Below are 19,178 nucleotides of genomic sequence, written 5' to 3' on the forward strand. Positions count from 1 at the left end.
ACCAGCAAAGACTCTAGTCCTAGTCCATCTCTCGATCTCTAAAACATTTCTATCTATGACCTTACCAATTGAGTTATCCAATTAGTCAATTGAGAAACCACCATGGGGACCATCCAAGTATGATGAAAAGAGCTAAAACTTTGGGAGGATCCTCAAATGATTTCCAAGCTACCATTGATAGCTTTCAACATGCTATCGAGTTTGATGTCTCAACTATGATGCTCAAGGCAATGAGGCAAAATCTTTTAGAATTGCAAGGGTAAGGAGCAGACACTCTCAACCAATTGCTAAACATCAACAATAATACAAAATAGTAGCCTGAAATTAGGTGAGAGGAGATGGATAGTATCGAAAGGATGCTACTGAACATCGAGCCTTAGGATCCTTGGCCAAATGGATATGTTGCAAGCAGGCCTGCACATTGCTCAAACCCTCTTGACCACCAGAATGGGTAACACACTAGGGAACAAAGATCAATAAAAAATCCCATTGGCGGCTAAGTAACTAGACAAATATTGTGCCATAGAGGACCTTTACAACTTCGTGCAATAGTTTGAACAAGTTTGCAAAGTGAACAACCTTACAGGTGACACTGATAATGCACAAGCATTCGATCTACACCTTGGAAAAAAGGGGCAAACCTAGTTTACTGTGTCTTGATGCTATCAAAAACAGCTTATTCATATTGCTCAAGGGCCTTTGATAGGGGCTAAAGGATGTTGTGCCTAGCCACCTACATTTACTTATACTTACTGCCATCACACATGTACACCTCTATACAAAAATATATAGAAACATGTGCTAAGGCACCTCTTAAGTTACGGACCTTATAACCAAATAATGATCAATTCTTGAAGAGAGGTCTTTGAAAAAAGAAAAAAACTAGTGGTACCCACCTGTCACTATCACTTTATTCTTTATTCTTTACATGACAATAGAATAAGGCGAGGCGGGTTATACATTATGACTGTTGGAGTTTCCACATACTGTGTTGCTCTCTCTTGCTTGAATGTCCATAGCTTTTGCTTCTCCTTATGCTTCTACTCCTAATCCACCTTTTAATTGGTATCAAAGTAGGCATTCAAGGAGCTCCTTCACTATTGTAGGAACAAAATCTTGATTTAGAGTCTTCATGGCAACCACACACTAAGGTATTCATTAGTCTCATTGCCCCTACGCTTAGGTCCAACCCTTCCACCATTGATCAAGCCCCTTCCCAAAGGTACTTGAGCTTTCCAAGTAATCTAGCAAGGTCAAACACAACAAGAAAGCCCAACGATAGTAACCTACAAGTTGCGATGCAATTTTAGGGGTTGTTTCTGCACCACTTACATCACCAAGCTGCTACTCTTGGCACTTCTCTTGCTTATTGCGTGGCATTTGGGATTCTTCTTGGCTTCTTTGACTCTGTCTTGAGCTCCCTTTGCAAGGTTTGAGATTGAATACCTTAAGCTGTTGACCGTGATTTAGGGTAGAACTATTGTAATATTATGTGGGCTGCATGTATTTGAATGCCTATGGCTCACATGATGCTTATGTGATATGCTTTTGGATGTTGGTTTGATGCTTAAGCAAGCTTGTTGGATCAAATAGAGCTTCAATAGCTCAACATTTGAAGGCTTCTTTGCTATAGCAAAGTTTGGATAGTATGCATTCACAATGAATGTCTTTATATTGAATGCTTACATGCTATTCGATATGCTACATGGTTATGTTGATGCTTGGCATTGATATTAATGCTTGGATATACTTATGTTGAGCTCTACATCTTAGATTTGAGCTCTATTGGTTGAATTTGGGTAGTGGCTATTGTAAAGAAAACTACTAGGGTTTGCACTAAGGACACATAGAGTGTACCAACCATGACAAAAACACAAAGAGATAGACACAGACATAGAGGGGAAAACTCAAACCCTAAACGCAAAACTCCAAACTCAATGTAACACAAGAATTGGCACTCAAACTCGTAGAAGGTTGGCAATCAAGGTTGGGAGATGATGTGTAATACAAGAACTGGCACTCAAACTCATAGAAGGTTAGCAATCAAGGTTGGGAGATGACGTGTTGAATGAAATGGAAGTATTTTTTGGGCAACTTATTCAAGAAGAATGTAGCATGGTCGTCATTTGACTTTGGAGAGCCAGTACAGGCGAATTCGGCAAGTAATCGCCTATATTCAACCAGCTTGACTTTCAAATCATCCCCTTCCTTAATAGAGAACTCTTGAAGCTTAAAGTTAAGATTGATGTGCTGAGTACGATCACGAGCCGCATAGCGGTTGAGAAGGTAACTCCAACACTCTGACGCGAGCGGGAAGTGCTGCAACTAAGAGTGAAACTTAGGAAGCAACCCCTGCATTAGCTCAGCAATGGTTTTGGCATTGTGAGCTCTCCATTGACGAGGGGTGTGTGTGTGTGTGTGTGTGTGTGTGTGTGTGTGTGTGTGTGTGTGTGTGTGTGTGTGTGTGTGTGTGTGTGTGTGTGTGATATAGGGATTGTGAGACCCACAAAGCATGTCCAAAAAAGCAGAACATCATTCCAAAATTTTTAAGGGTGCCAATCCTTGGAATATACTATGAATGGTTAGGTAAGCCCACCTATAATTAATGAACTAATAGTATACTCAAATCCATTAGCCATGTGGCCCTTTTCACGTACTACGGAGGTAATAAGGGTAATGATTCAAAGGGTGATAAAATGTGTGTGTGTGTGTGATAGGGATTGTGAGACCCACAAAGCATGTCCAAAGCAGAACATCATTCCAAAAGTTAAAGGGTGCCAATCCTTGGAATATTACTATGAATGGTTAGGTAAGCCCACCTATAATTAATGAACTAATAGTATACTCAAATCCATTAGCCATGTGGCCCTTTTCACCTACTCAGGAGGTAATAAGAGTAATGATTCAAAGGGTGATATAAATGTACATGTGTATGGGTGTGTGGAAAGATAGAGATACTAGGGAGAGGCAAACTAATTATTCTTTATAGGGTTGGCACTATCTCAATGGTCATAATTATCCATCATGATTCTCATCATATGAGTATATACCTAGCAAGATTTGCTAGTGTATAAGTTTATACTACAAGATAGAACAACTAGGGCATGGATTACATAAATTCATGCATCAAAAGTTATGTTAACAGTTAGGTCATTTTAAGAGGACAATTAGAAATGTTATGTGTGTGTGCGAGCGCGAGCGAGCAAGATTTGCTAGTGCATAAGTTTATACTGCAAGATAGAACAATTAGGGCATGGATTATATCATTTCATGCATCAAAAGTTATGTTAAACAGTTAGGTCATTTTTTAGAGGACAATTAGAAATGTGTGTGTGTGTGTGTGTGTGTGTGTGTGTGTGTGTGTGTGTGTGTGTGTGTGTGTGTGTGTGTGTGTGTGTAGACACATACACATACATTTATTCATAGATACACACATTTATAGATCAAAAGAAAAAATGCACAAATCAGTTAAATTTACATCATGCACTTAACTAATTGTTGCTCAATTAGCAATGCACTTTGATTATCATGCTGCCAAAGGTTTAACCTAGGTTGCGTTTGAAAGTCCATCATCACTTCATAGGAAGTGATGGGTGTCTTATGATACCCCTTTCTTTATATATTTTTTCTAAAGTTAATATCCAAGATTACTCATATTAAGATAGGAAGCTTAGCCCCAATTATTTCAAATGATATGAGGCAAGAAAACTACATAAGAGAAACTCCACATCATAATCCACATAGGTGATGCAAGTTGGGAGAGGTCCATAAGAAGTTGGAGAGTGGGATGGCTCAGAGTTAGGAAAGGTTGTTGAAAATGGAAATCACCTATTGCATTCACACACACACACACACACACACACACACACTCTCTCTCTCTCTCTCTCTCTCCCTCCTAACACTTGATAGTCCCATTAAATTTTATAATACTATGAAACAATTGCCATTATTGTCACACAATAATCCTATGATTGTAGGATCAATTCATAAGGATAATCTATAATACTAAATTAATGAGAGAAAAAAAGAAGACACTGGCAGACTGCTCTCTAACAAAAACCAAATCCTCTCTGTTCATATGACAATCCACATGAGGTTATTGTACACTCACACACACACACACTCTCTCTCTCTCTCTCTCAACCAACTATAGAAGGTATCATTCATAGGACTTTTGGGGCTGTAGGTAAATGTGTCGCGTCAATCTTTCCCAGTTGTAAACTTCAAAGTAATCCAACTGAAGCGCACTCCCAATGAACTCCTTAAATGTGTCATCAGCTACTTAGCTACATAATCTGCCTATTCCTTCTGGCTGGAGGTGCATAATGCATTCAAAGATTTTTCCCTTCTCATGCAAAGCACACAAGCGTGCACACACAAGGGCTACGTAATATAAGTAATGGGGCATGCTTGCACCCAACAAGCTCGAGGCTATGGCAGAAGAGCTAGTGAAGGTGTTTGTTGCAAGTAGGCGACAAAAGGCTAAGCAGAGATAAGCTGAAGGTGCACGGGACGATGCTAATGTAGCAAAAGGCAAGTGAAGGCGATGGCGGACGGTTAATCTCTGTACATGGAAGGTGATGGAGAGGGTGATGATGAGATGCAACCAGATAATGGTAGTGTTGCTAGCTGCATTGGCTCCCCCCCTCTACGCAAAAGCTCAAGCTATTACCTATCTGCTATAGGGTGACGAGAGAGGGGGGGGCCGCGCAACGATAGGAGATGAGAGAGAGAGAGAGAGAGAGAGAGGGCAATGATAGGAGAGATCACTCTTTCATTGATGTGAGAGATAATATTAGGTTGGATTCACATTGATGTGAAAGCCCAAAGGTGGTTTTCTTCCCAACCCATCACACACCACCACTTCTATTGGATTCACACCCCCCACAAGAAAATATTGGCTAGTGGAAAAATTTAATTCAACAAAAATTGTTCATAAACTTTTCTAATTGGTTGCTTCTAAATAATAAATTACATATTTTTGTGCACTTTCCCAGCTAGCATGAACACCTACAACATTGATAAAACCCCTACCAACATAATGTGAACCCAACCTTAAATGTTTGCACATTCAAGTGTGGGGGCGTCTCTCTCTATCTATTTTCTATTTGTAACTATCAATCCCACATTAAAACTCCAAAACATTATTTTCAACTTTTCAATTGAATATTCCAAAACTCCAAAGGCATCAATACCTTCATAACTTTGTTCAAACAATGTACAAAATTGGGAAATAGCCATATGTATAAGACAGTGGGATAAACGTAAGGGGATATTCAACATACAACTCTCTCTCTCTCTCTCTCTCTCTCTCTCTCTCTCTCTCTCAAAATATATTAGCAAACAATATCACCTTTCACTTTAGTCATCTAGTTAGTATCTCAAGAAAAAGGGGACCATTACTCTACACTAAACTTCTATCACAAAGTGATTATTTCTCATGGTGACTATCAATAGTTATGTCAAACTATCAAGAGCTCCTTTCCTCCCATTGTTGGGCCCTCTTAAGTGTGTGGCGCTCTTCTCTTGAACATTTGGCATGTTGTGGCAAGGACAAGAATGCATTCTCTTGACTAGGTTTTTGGTGAAGCTAAATATCATATAAATATCCTATTTCATTTTTTCAAATTTTGGGCAGATAGGTCACTCAAAACGCATTCATTTTTTATACAACCTCAGGCATCCAATGTCATGTTGCAAAGCTTCAAGGACTTCCCCAACTTGACCTTCTACTACATGTTGATATCTTGGTCAAAGATAATTTAGTTCATTGGCATATGGCAATCTCCTCTGTTCATTTGCCGTGACTATATCTTTTTATGCATGCTAGCCTAGAGCCATCCTGCATCTTGTAATCTTACAATCTTGTACTTGTACTTTTTTGTAATTAATACAATTAATTACCTACTGGGGAGAGAGAGAGAGAGAGAGAGAGAGAGAGAGAGAGAGAGAGTGTGTGTCTGCATCTTGTAATCTTACAATCTTGTACTTGTACTTTTTTGTAATTAATACAATTAATTACCTACTGGGGAGAGAGAGAGAGAGAGAGAGAGAGAGAGAGAGAGAGAGTGTGTGTGTGTGTGTGGGGGGGGGGGGGGGGGGGGGCGTGGTGTGGGTGTGGGTGTGGGTGTGGGTGTGGGTGCACGCATGTATGCATGCACTCGTACTGTTGAAAGAAAGGCTTAACAAAGAGAATGTACACACCAAAAGATGAACATCCTAAAAAGTGTGACCACCTTTAATGGTAGTAGATGACTTGGTGGACATAATATCAAAGCCTCGAAGTCACATAAAATTTTTGGAACGTCATGAGTTTACAAGGTTAGGATCAACATATATAAACCTTAACCCATGTGCAAAGGTTCTCATTAGAGGAAGCCGATCATTAGTTAACTGTTTTGCATGGAATCAGCCTTGACATACAAACATTCATGTGTCAAAAGACATCCCCCATTAGGGTAAGCATCCCATTACTCAAGGTTATTTTTCTGTGCTTTGTCATAATCTTCTTTGCTTCTTCAAAGTGATTTTTTGTAGCTAATCCGCCATCCAAAATATGCACCATGGCATGGGATTTCCAGTGTGCCAGAAGGAAATGAGCCTTGAGGGAGAAGATTATGACAATGGGCCAATCAATATCACTAACTAGCATGATGCGCTCTCATTGGCTGGCTACTCCAAACCTGATGCAATTTTGGAGCTTCTACCAGCATATGCTTGATCTCCTTCTAGGGAGTTCAGTATGTACATTGAAAATAGTTCCTAAATGAACTGATAATGACGACTGTAAATAAATATCCCCTTGAACAAACATACTCAACAACGCAAGTGCCACAGGCATTTCTAGCTAAACTTTCTGGACAAATAGCAAGCAAGGTGAGCTGCATATGGCACCTTCTTTAACACTCATACACATTAACTTCACTTAGTGGATCTTAAAAAAGTCTGACAGCAGTTCACTTTCAACCATACGCATGTCTTACCTAGTACAGACAGCATGTCAAATGACTGTAGTAACTGAAGTCTGACTTGCTGTTCATAGCTTATATACAGTGCACAAGGTTTATCCAGTATGACTTACCATGCATATGCACACTGCTGCTATAAGTGTCAGTCTGTACCTATGGCAAATACAAATGGAACATGACCAGCTCTGGTACTAAAAAGGGTGCAAGGAAGATAATCTGTCCCAAGTCCCAACAAATTTGTATTGGAAGGCCTCCTTCAATCACAATCAGGAACACTCCACCAAAAACTGACAGACAAACTCGAGCATAGAGACTTCACATAATGCCACCACTTCGGAGGAATGTATAGCATTTCACCTTCATCCAAGATACAGTCCCAACAAATTTGTATTGGAAGGCCTCCTTCAATCACAATCAGGAACACTCCACCAAAAACTGACAGAGAAACTCGAGCATAGAGACTTCACATAATGCCACCACTTCGGAGGAATGTATAGCATTTCACCTTCATCTAAGATACAGTCCCAAAAATGTAGATCTTTGGCAAGAGGAAACTTCATGTGATCAGGACTGTCTAGATCAACCTTCAGACAAGTCCCAAAAACAGATAAGTTATTTGACATTTGTAGAGTAAATATAAAAAACCTGCTTATGCATGCATTTAAGAACATATGCTGCAGTGATTCTTTGTTCTAACTATGAAGCAACTCATACATATATTACAAAAACTCCAGAACTGCCCCAATTATTTTACCAATCGAAATGGCCAGGTTTGAGCACACACTTTAAAAAGACGAAAGGAAGAAATAAAAATTCCAGTTTGTTTGGAGGATAATGAGAAGAAACAGATAAATGATGTTTTATGCAATAAGAAAAGTCATGAATCGTGAAGATTTGCAAAGCAGGGATCAAGTTAGATTTTGGAGGGCTGGTCACTTTGCATATGCTTTGCTTTGGGATTCTTATTTTGATCTGGTCAAGGAGTTTATGACTTACTGCTGATTCTGCACTGCTCAGAAGTCACTGCCAATGCAAGGTTTACCACATATTTCCTCATTGAAAGAATTATTAGGTAAAACAATTTTGTATCCTAAAAGGAGATTTCCTATAGAGAGATACTAGAATTCATATACTAGGGAATATGCCAAATGAAAATTTGCATATCTGATGTGGACCTGGATATATCTCCTTTTTTGCATAGTGGGCCTTTTTTGCATAGTGGGCTAAGTCATCAACACCCTCTGCCCCATCACCTCTGATTACGATGCTGTTGAGGATGTTGCAAGTTTCAGTTCTGCTGTGATTAATGCCAGAGCACTACCACCTACTCCTGAGCAGATTTAATGGGATGGCAAAGATGCAAAGGCTCATGCCTTGATTCCATTATCTGTCAAAGGTGCCATGATTCCACACATTCATTCATACAAGACCCCTAAAGAGGCTTGGGATACACTTGCACGTCTCTATCAAGGAAGAAATGAGGCCCTAGCAATTAGAGAGTGAATACATGGATGAAGGTGACTCTATGGTTAGTTTTTTGACAAAAATCAAAGATCCTAAGATGCAGCTACATATAAGATTTTGCTAGACCATTCTCAATGGTCTTCCTGATTCTGATCACAGTTTTGCATCTACTCTTCATTTGATGATGAAAGGTGATCCCAATGCCTTATCATTTGAGTTAATTCAAAATCTACAAATGTTGTCCAAGACATAGAATGGGCATTTAGTGTGCAAGACATAGAATGGGCATTTTGCTAGACCATTCTCAATGGTCTTCCTGATTCTGATCACAGTTTTGCATACTCTTCATTTGATGATGAAAGGTGATCCCAATGCCTTATTATTCAAGTTAATTCAAAATCTACAAATGTTGTGCAAGACATAGAATGGGCATTTAGTGTGCAATACAGCTATGATTCTTTGCTATAGGACTATTGCATGTCTATTGTGGCCCGTGGGTTCAAATGTGTGGTACTTTGACAGTGGTGCCACTAAGAACATTACTTCACAACATTGTTTGTTCACTTCTCTTGAGTCTGCCCCTAAGAGTAGTATTGTCACGTGCACCAATAACTCTTCTCATCTAAAATTGTGCATTCACTCACTAAACTTCATCCAAATACAGCAAACTACAAGATAACGTACTAGATAGAAGCTCATTGCAAGCATCATTGTCTAATTTGTTCAGACACTAAGATGCATTGAGGTGGCACCTAGCGACACTCCTCATCCACACATTTCCTTATCAACTATGTTTGCAGCTTTCTGGTGTCGCCGTCTTCCTCTTCCATCTTCCACAACTGTCGCAAGCATCACCAACATTTGTTGGGATCTGCATTTGACAATCTTCCTGACACTATCCTTCCTTTTCATAAAGGGGGATAAATAGCTTGATTAAGCACTAATTACAGCAAGCATAAAATTCACATAAATTGAAAATGCACACTTTACCACTTTAATTTTGGACAATGAATAACTTGTTGGTCCCAAAACTAGTGCCCCTTGCAATATTTCTTTAACTTTTATTGCAAATGGATGGAGAACAACTAAGATCCTCTAACCTCCTCCGCTAATCCAAGTGCCTCTTGCTGTCAAAATTAACTAGCAAGCCTCCAAACCAATTTGCCCCTTGGTTTGCTTAAGGATTGGCCTTTACCTTGCTCCTTAAAAGACAAATTCAGCCCCAAATCTGCTATTGGATAGCCCCTTGCAATATTTCTTTAACTTTTATTGCAAATGAATGGAGAATAACTAAGATCCTCTAACCTCCTCCGCTAATCCAAGTGCCTCTTGTTGTCAAAATTAACTAGCAAGTCTCCAAACCAATTTGCCCCTTGGTTTGCTTAAGGATTGGCCTTCACCTTGCTCCTTAAAAAACAAATTCAGCCCCAAATCTACTATTGGATAGCTGCACTTTTGAATCTCCTTTAAATTCCTCAATTTAACTGTTGGAATTCAAGTCCAAGGTCCTCGATTTTACGCACACATCCCAAGGCGGCTGTCAAAATCCTTAATTCTACTATTAATTAGGGTTTACAATAGAGATTGACTGAAATCTCTTCCTTTGATGGCTAAATTGCTGGCAAATGTTAACATAACTTGAGAGATAGCTGAGGAATAAGGGAGAATGCTATAGAGAGAGAAGTTTTAGAGTTTCATTGCGAGAAACATTGAAAGACTGTTACTCCCTGCTCAAACACCCATGGAAGCTGCACCCATAGCGTACGACCACCAGAAAGACCGTTGCCCCATCCGATATGCAATCATCTGCACGAGAAGGACCTTAAGTTGCTGTCATTTGCTTCTAGAGGGCTCCAAACTACTATCACATACTGTAGGACTGATCCATGGTGACTACAAATCACATCAACAGCCTCTCCTTACTCTCTAACAATCTTTTTCTCTCTTACAATGGTTGAAATAAACTCCGTCAGCCCCTAAAAACGTTTTTCCACTTACATGGGCAAGTTTTGCCAAGTGGCAACCTTTCAATTTCATTTTTCAACACTATTTATTTTATTAAATTAATTTTAAAAATTAACATTTTAAAATTTAATCTAATAATTATTCTAGTGCTCAAAAAACAAATTCCACCAACCAATAATTAAATTGACTAGACCAATCTGTCTTCCAAGTATCCCTGAGTAATTATTGACCCTTGGACTAGCATTAATTAATTAATTAATACCTAGTATCTAGTGCCACCCCTAACATTAGTGGCCAATAAATTGGTCTAAGCCCAGATCTGACACTAGGTATCACCTAGTACTTGTCAGGCATAAATTATTATAAATTTTTCCTTTGACACCCACTGTATCATCAAGGTCCTTGGCATGCTACCACGAAATAACTGCCATGTGTATCTCATGTACTAAACAACCTTGTACATTTGATCAATATCTTAATCAAATGTTATTAGCAAGATTACATCTCAAATTTGCACATTCCCATGACAAACCCCCTCCCCCTTGAAATCCCTGCAATTGTCCTCGATTACACTGCATTGTGCCAAAGGAAAAGTATACTACACAAGAATTTCTGTAAGGCATCACACTAACAACATTGGCCACTATTGTCTGACCATGTCATATGCCCCAAACCATTGCTAGAAACCCATTGGATACATCCATAACTCATGTTTCTCAACTATGCCGACTTTAGAATCATAGTAAAGCATATTCTCAGCATAAATCATGGCTGAAACTATCAATGGCATTTACTGGCATATTATTGTCCATGGAACCAGCTGTAAATGATTGAGAACTAAGTATCAACTGATCATAAATTGATCGTTTTTTAATTTGAGAACTGATCACAAACCGATTGCAAAACTGATCACTAACTAATGCAAAAATCGATATCAAAAGTGACCATAAACTGTTATCTAACTTATCAAAAGCTGAGTTGAAGCTTCTCAGAATTTGTCTCAAAATTGACACAAAAACTCATGCCTAATTGATCATAAACTGATGCAAAAGTATAGTTTCAATGCCCAAGTGGTACTCGTACTCATCTGCATACATCTCACAGTGACTAGTACATTGAGTAGTGACCTCATGGCAAACATAATGTTAGCATAGTACCTTGGATGCATGTTGAATACATCCGAGATCCACTACATAAGAGAGCTATCAACAGCTTGCGGAGTGAAAGTGCTACCTCCCCCTTAAGGATCACACAATACTCCGGACCTTGCTCTACTGAACCTGATTGAGCCTGAAACTATGAGTGTAACTAAAAGGCATCTAAGTAAAGGTACAACAACTAAGGATGGTCTGCCAAGTCATCCTCTTCCATTCACTTTGCATCTATTAGTGAAACAATGTTGAAGCTTCACTAAGTAAAGGTACAACAACTAAGGATGGTCTGCCAAGTCATCCTCTTCCATTCACTTTGCATCTATTAGTGAAACAATGTTGAAGCTTCACTAAGAAGCATATGGAAAGTTTATCTCTAATTGTACTTGCCTTAAAACCTCCTCCAAGCTGTAGGTATTTCTTTCCTTTAAGCATTGCAATGCTTTAGACTCTGCAACTCCAACTTAACTAATATGCAACGTTGCATCCACTTGACTAGTCCCTCATGTGTACCTTACATGCTAGGAGCACCAAATACGTTAGGAAACATTCTTGTTTGCATACTTTAGACCATTGCAATGTGACTATGCATGAAAATTGCATACTACTAGCCATACCAAGATACATTTTCCCATACGTTGCATGCATTATGGGCTGCATTTTTCATCATGATGAGTACTATACGGAGCATTTGCATGACCAACATTAATACAATGAGTCCCAAACACAATGGGTTGTATGTATACATTGCCAAACCTGCCACTTTATGCCCCAACATCATGCCAACATTGTTATACATGGGGTTATATTACCAGTCATACTTGCATAAATTAGGCCTTGCCCATCACACATCGGTTGCTACATATAATGAGGAGTTATGTCATACATCCTCGTATGCTGTCCTTAACCCACAATAGCACGGAAATTGATGCCACCACTAAAGTAACCTAGCTGCCCCATAATTGCATGCATGCCCTATTGTCCAAAAAACATTAGATTGGCACTTCCACATTGGTCTTGTATATGCATCAATTGCCCCACTAGCATCATCATAGCAACCAGAAATGTCAAAAACGTATTTCGTAAGTTTCTTGCAAGAGAGGGTAAATAAAAAACACTGATTTTTTTATATAGGGATTTTTAAACAGTTTTAACTAGAAAAGAGATTTTAAACTCTATGCAACTCTCTCTTAAACAAAGAAAGGCCAATCAAGCTTGAGTGATAATACATGAGAGTAAATTAAGAATAATATGTTGCATATTCATGATTCATTATTGGCTTATATCAAAGTTAGTCTTAAGCTATACTATGGTTCAAACCTCAAGCATTATGATTCATACATATCACACAAAGAAAGTTGAAACAAATGTGTAAACAACTCATGTACAATATGGACTGAGTCAAGTTGCAACATCATGATTCTTATTCCAAAACAAACTGTCAAAATGTCAAAATCCAAAATGAATCATAATATATCATAAATAACTCGTAAATGAGACTAGAGTCATATAATAATAAACTCTCAAGACAACAATAGAATCTAGATACTAGATTGACAGAGTCCAACTACTAAACAAAATTCCATAAAAGTAAATCTGTCATTCAAAATCTTGAGTCCTCACGGTATTACTCATCATCATGATCATATTTAACATTGCCCAAAACCCATATTTTGGGTCTCCCCTTTATACACACACACCACGTTTTTTTACTATCAAAAACATTTCTTACTTTAAGAAACGTTTCTTTGTTGCTATGAGCATCATTTGCTTATGCTTACTGCCCACATTTAAAACATCATGCTACTATATTGACTCTTCCTTTGATGCACCTTGCTTTCCTGAAGCTGCCTTTACTGCCCTCCTTTAAGGGGTTCAAAAAGCATATCAACTAAGGATCATTTACCAATTGCATAAGCATTTCAGTTGCTATCCTCACAGCTAATCTTTACATTGGTCATCAAATTCCTCTTCCTCTTGCTGATCATCAACTTCTAAAGACCTAGGACCCACATTTTGGTCCAAACTAACATTATTAACTTGCTATCCATACTGTGTGCCTTGTCCAAGATCAAGCATTGTATTTTTCCCAACAACTTGTGAATTTTCACATTGGGAGACATCATCCTTGCTTTATCCCATCTCACTATCCGAAGACATTCTTGTTGTAATGCTTAAGTGAATGCAATTTCAACACTAGAGCAAAGCTTTTGACCTTCAATCACGTGCCTTGGGTCCACTAATTCAAGGAAATTCATGGTATCTTAACAATGGGACCATGAAACCAACCTTTCTTTTCAGAAAGGGCAGTAAATAACCTGATTAAGCACTAATCACAACAAGAATAAAATTCACATAAACTGAAAACGTACACTTAACCATTTTAATATTGAACAATGGACAATCTATTGGCCCCAAAACTAGCACCCCTTGTGGTATTTCTTTAACTTTTATTACAAATGGATAGAGAACAAATGAGATCCTTTGACCTCCTTTGCTAATCGAAGCATCTCTTACTATCAAAATTGACTAGCAAGTCTCAAACCAATTTGCCCCTTGCTTTACTTAGAGATTGGTCTCCACCTTGTTACTTGAAAGACAAATTCAACCCCAAATCCGATATTGCCTAGCTGGCCTATTGAATCTCCTTGAAATTCCTCAATTTTAACTGCTAGAATTCAAGTCTAGGTCTCAATTTTGAGTAGTCATCCCGAGGCAGCTATGAAAACCCTAATTTCTATTGTAAATTAGGGTTTACAATAGAGATTGACTGAAATCGCTTCTTTTAATGACTGAAACTACTAGAAAATGTTAAGATGACTTGAGAGATAGCTGGGGGATGAGAGAGAATACTCGAGAGAGAAAAATTTCAGAGTTTCATTCTGAGAAACGCTAAAAAACTACTGCTACCTTGCTTAAACAGCCATGAAAGTTATCACCTATAGCTTAGGACCACCAAAAATATCTTGGGCTGTTGTCATTTGTGCCCAGAGGGCTCCAAACTGCAATCACAAGCTATAAAGATCTCTAGTGACTACAAATCACATAAGCAAAAAGACCTTAGATTATTGCCACCTACTCCCAGAGCACTCCAAATTGCTATCACATGCTGTAGGACTAATCCCTGGTGACTATAAATCACATGAGCAACCTCTCCTTGCTCTCTAACAACCTCATTCTCTCTCACAATGGTTGGAATAAACCCCACCAGCCCCTAAAAACGTTTTGCTCACTTGCATGGGTAAGTTTTCCCAAGTGGCAACCTTCTAATCCCATTATCTAGCATTATCCAACTTATTAAAGTAATTTTCAAAATATTAACTTTAAAAATTAATTTAGTAATTATTCTAGTGTCCAAAAAATTAATTCCACCAGCCAATAATTAAATTGACTAGGCCAATCTGTATTCCAAGTATCCCTAAGCAATTATCGACTCTTACACCAACATTGATGAATTAATTAATGCCAAGTCTTTAATGCCACCACTGATATTAGTGGCCAATAAATTGGCCTAGGCCCAGATCTGACACCACGTACCACCTAGTATCTGTCACGCATAACTTATTACAACTTTTGCGTTTGACACTTGCTACATCCTCAAGGTCCTTATAGCTCAATTTGAATTGTGATAAACATGCTATAGGTTGCTTTTCTCGCAAATACATGATAGCATATATGGAAAACCATGCAACTCTCCACGCAACTTTAAAGAAGAATTTCTACACTCTAATAATCTAAGTGTCTCATTCTGATGGTGGCCTTTATGGAACTCCATGTTTTGAGGTATAAGCTATTAACCATAACTTGTTCTATATCCACACAGGTGATAATATTTGTACATAAGCTATATGAATGGTGCTAAATTGAACAAAGATAGCCAATTAATGATTCTAGTAATCCAACGTTACCTTGGACCAATCAAAAGGCCTACTTTGTGATATCTTTACAAAAGAAACCCCAGCCAAACTAAACCCTTGCGCAAATCCTACAGTGTGTCCTTTGGAAAGAAAACACATAGACACGTGCCAAGTTGCAACCATGAGGTAATTTACAATCTATGAAACAAAGCCTTACTCTAGCCAGCCCTTCAACAAGAAGGCATGATACCTTGATTCCACTACTAACTACTTAAGAAGATTCCATTCATACCCAATAGGTTACAACCTTGTGAATAACAATGTAAGCTATTGATTCTACTACCAAGCAACCATTTTGGATGATTGTAACTACCATGAATATAGTCAAGACTAACATGAATTCAAATATGAGAGAATCACCACAAAGCCGATGGAATTTAAGCTTCAAAATCATTGAAATCCAAAACGTAAGCCCAGCACAAAATAAAAGGGTGTTCACAAAATATTATACAAACCGACCATGAAGGCAGCAAGAAAATAATGCTTACTATGATACATTTTTTTCACTTCATTTCTTGCCTTCCTATCTCCTTATGAAAAAGAGAGGAAGCATCTACTCTTTGAACATACACATTAACCATTCATAAAGCTTGAGTAGCTTACCTGACTGGAGTTGTTAAGCATTGACTCGCTGAAAGGGTACAGGGCATCAGATGCATTTGGAGAATACAATCTTACATATTTACGCCCAATCACCTGATTGTTGAACACCATAGGTTAAAAAGTGAACAGGCAAACACTTCTTTAGAACATACAAGATCAATGTTTCCAGATCTGCAAAATGATTCAGAAGGGAGAGCCTAAGTCAGAGGATATGCCTTGATAAATTAACAAAAAACAAATAAACAAGTGGTGGGAAGGTGTGCATGAGTGCATGCATGTTTGCATGCATGAGTGTATGATCATTCCTGCTGGCACCTGCCTTTTTCTGCTGTGGCCTACCAGCCCTGCAAATGAGCTTCTTGGTGTCACCCAGCCCTCCACATTTCACACACACAGACACACATGTTATAGATGGGTATATCGGCTGAAGACACAGCAATCCACTGCAGCTCCAAGAGAAATAAATGATTTGCCATCTTGTAGAGAGTTACGAGAGTGTGGCTTAACCCAAAGTATGTATCCAGATATACATCAGGTGTCACCACCATGACAATTTGGGCTCTTAAAGCATGTATTTGCAATTAAAGGAAAAAAATACATGGAATTTTGAGGTCTTGCTTTGTCATAGCGTGGACAATGTAAACAGTAACATCATGACAATTTGGGCTCTTAAAACATGTCTTTGCAATTAAAGGAACGAAATACCTGGAATTTTGAGGTCTTGCTTTATCATAGTGTGGACAATCAATGTCCCATAGCAAGCAGCGAGTCTGGGGACAATTAGAACACAGTGCTCTCCTTGTATCTGCCATCTTCCTCCTTGGACCCATGGTTGCCTAACTAATGGTTGTTGCAGGGTTGATTGCCAAAGCATGCTTGATAAGATAACTGTCTAGTAAAGCAGCCTCCTATAGCCATTTTATAGATGTCCTGCAATAAATTGGAATGTTTTGCAATGTTGTATTTTTGGTATTTCGATGACAACCCCTTGATAGCTATCAACTTTATGATTTGATTGACGTCCAAGGTCACAGTTTGGCATTCTTGTGCTTGTATGCATCCAAGTAAGCTCTCAAAACACAAGCACAGCTCTATAGCTGCCGAGGATCATCCAGCACCAACATTTGCTGTTTGTGCCATGGCTGAAGCTGACCATGCGCTTGAACAAGCTGGTGACACGGATTATCATGCTAGTGATGCAGTTTCCATGCAGGGCAGAGCTGTCCTAGAGTAGGCGATGTTGATTTGATGCTGGCAAAGATTTGATGCTGGCAAAGGCTGTGGGCAACTCCCATCTCCCACGGAGTGTATACACAATCTCTATTTGAATTTTGGAGAGAGTCTCTGCAGTAGATATGTCCACAGAATCAATAGCCTGGCTACATCTGGCTACCCATATGCACCAAGCAATGATGCTAGCTATAAGCTCCCATCTGTGACAATGCCTTTTGAGTCCACCCTATCTGTGAGAAATCTGGCATTGACACATCCTGCTCACAAGCTGCCTCAGGCAAGATAGGCATGACCCTGTACATCCTCATATCCACAAGCTGGACCACTCTTCATGACCCAAGCAACTATCCCCCCACATAATACTCATAGTCTACAATGCCATGAAATACCATCCTAAGAACTCTCCTCCAAACCTCCTCAATCTCTGGACAATCCCATATGCAATGCCTTTGTGTCTCCTCATGCTCCCCACATTTAGCGCAAGGGACAATGTCTCTACCATAGCCAAGCCATGTACCACCTACTAAACTCCTGGGCGTTAGTAACCAAAGAAAGAGTGAAATCTGTCTTGGTCTAAAACAATCCTCCAATCTCAAAAAGTCTCCAAGGAAGGTTGTGATACAATGCCATGAAATGCCATCCTAAGAACTCTCCTCCAAACCTCCTCAGTCTCTGGACAATCCCATATGCAATGCCTTTGTGTCTCCTCAAACTTCCCACATTTAGCGCAAGGGACAATGTCTCTACCATAGCCAAGCCATGTACCACCTACTAAACTGAAATGCCATCCTAAGAACTCTCCTCCAAACCTCCTCAGTCTCTGGACAATCCCATATGCAATGCCTTTGTGTCTCCTCAAGCTTCCCACATTTAGCGCAAGGGACAATGTCTCTACCATAGCCAAGCCATGTACCACCTACTAAACTCCTGTGCGTTAGTAACCAAAGAAAGAGTGAAATCTGTCTTGGTCTAAAACAATCCTCCAATCTCAAAAAGTCTCCAAGGAAGGTTGTGATACAATGCCATGAAATGCCATCCTAAGAACTCTCCTCCAAACCTCCTCGGTCTCTGGACAATCCCATATGCAATGCCTTTGTGTCTCCTCAAGCTCCCCACATTTAGCGCAAGGGACAATGTCTCTACCATAGCCAAGCCATGTACCACCTACTAAACTCCTGTGTGTTAGTAACCAAAGAAAGAGTGACATCTTTCTTGGTCTAAAACAATCCTCCAATCTCAAAAAGTCTCCAAGGAAGGTTGTGATAAATCCAAGGCAGACCAATGCTAAGCTGCAGTTGGCATCACTCTGACCTTGCTCATCTATATCCTCCTCCCCAACCTAGTGGTATACTTAAAGAGCGGCAACCTAGGTGTTCTACAAATGGATCTCTCCATACCCACTCCCCAAGGTCCAACTGTAGTCTTTGTAGTGGCCTTCTTCTGTAAGCCCAATGTCTCCATCCATCTAACATACAAGTATGAGTTTCTAGGTCTAAGTACCAAGTCCTGTCATAGTGAGCCACAAAGTTAATTCTCTATCCAAAGCATCGTATGAATTCCACCTAATCTGAATTCTCTCGTTTGAGTCGACCATCCACCTCTACTAAGAAAGTAAACATTGTTTCCATTGGTGGCTAACATTGCAAGAAGGATCTCTCCTCTAGTGAAGAGCCCAATCCATGTCTATGAAGTATTTGTGTCAATCCTCCACTCCAAGGTACCACCTCCTTGATGCTCTCCATCATGGCTCTAGTCCCCCCTGATGCCTCAAACTCTCTTATCTCTATACTTTAGCTGGCAGCTCAAGAAAGGCAAACCACTCCCCCCTTGTAGAAGCTACGTGCAAAGAGAAGCTCCCACAAGATAGGCAAGTCCTC

At 39.3% G+C, this 19,178-nt stretch overlaps 1 protein-coding gene across 2 annotated transcripts in view; it reads right to left on the reverse strand.

The window, feature by feature from the left end:
* Positions 1 to 6,457: 6,457 nt before the first annotated feature.
* JMJD5 (2-oxoglutarate (2OG) and Fe(II)-dependent oxygenase superfamily protein) overlaps positions 6,458 to 19,178 on the reverse strand; it is a 58,437-nt gene continuing 45,716 nt past the window's right edge. The window contains exons 4-5 of one of the 2 annotated variants that reach the window (XM_087689354.1): positions 16,069 to 16,161; positions 6,458 to 7,552 (exon numbers count right to left, since the gene is read on the reverse strand). In XM_087689354.1, coding sequence (XP_087545480.1) covers positions 7,373 to 7,552; positions 16,069 to 16,161 — 273 coding nt within the window. In that variant the 3' untranslated portion in view covers positions 6,458 to 7,372. The remainder of the gene's footprint in view (positions 7,553 to 16,068; positions 16,162 to 19,178) is intronic. The other variant, XM_087689353.1, reaches the window with a different exon arrangement.

Source organism: Lygodium microphyllum, chromosome 12 (genome assembly GCF_053477565.2).
Source record: "Lygodium microphyllum isolate KBCC chromosome 12, Lygodium_microphyllum_v1.1.10, whole genome shotgun sequence".
Classification (NCBI taxonomy): domain Eukaryota; kingdom Viridiplantae; phylum Streptophyta; class Polypodiopsida; order Schizaeales; family Lygodiaceae; genus Lygodium; species Lygodium microphyllum.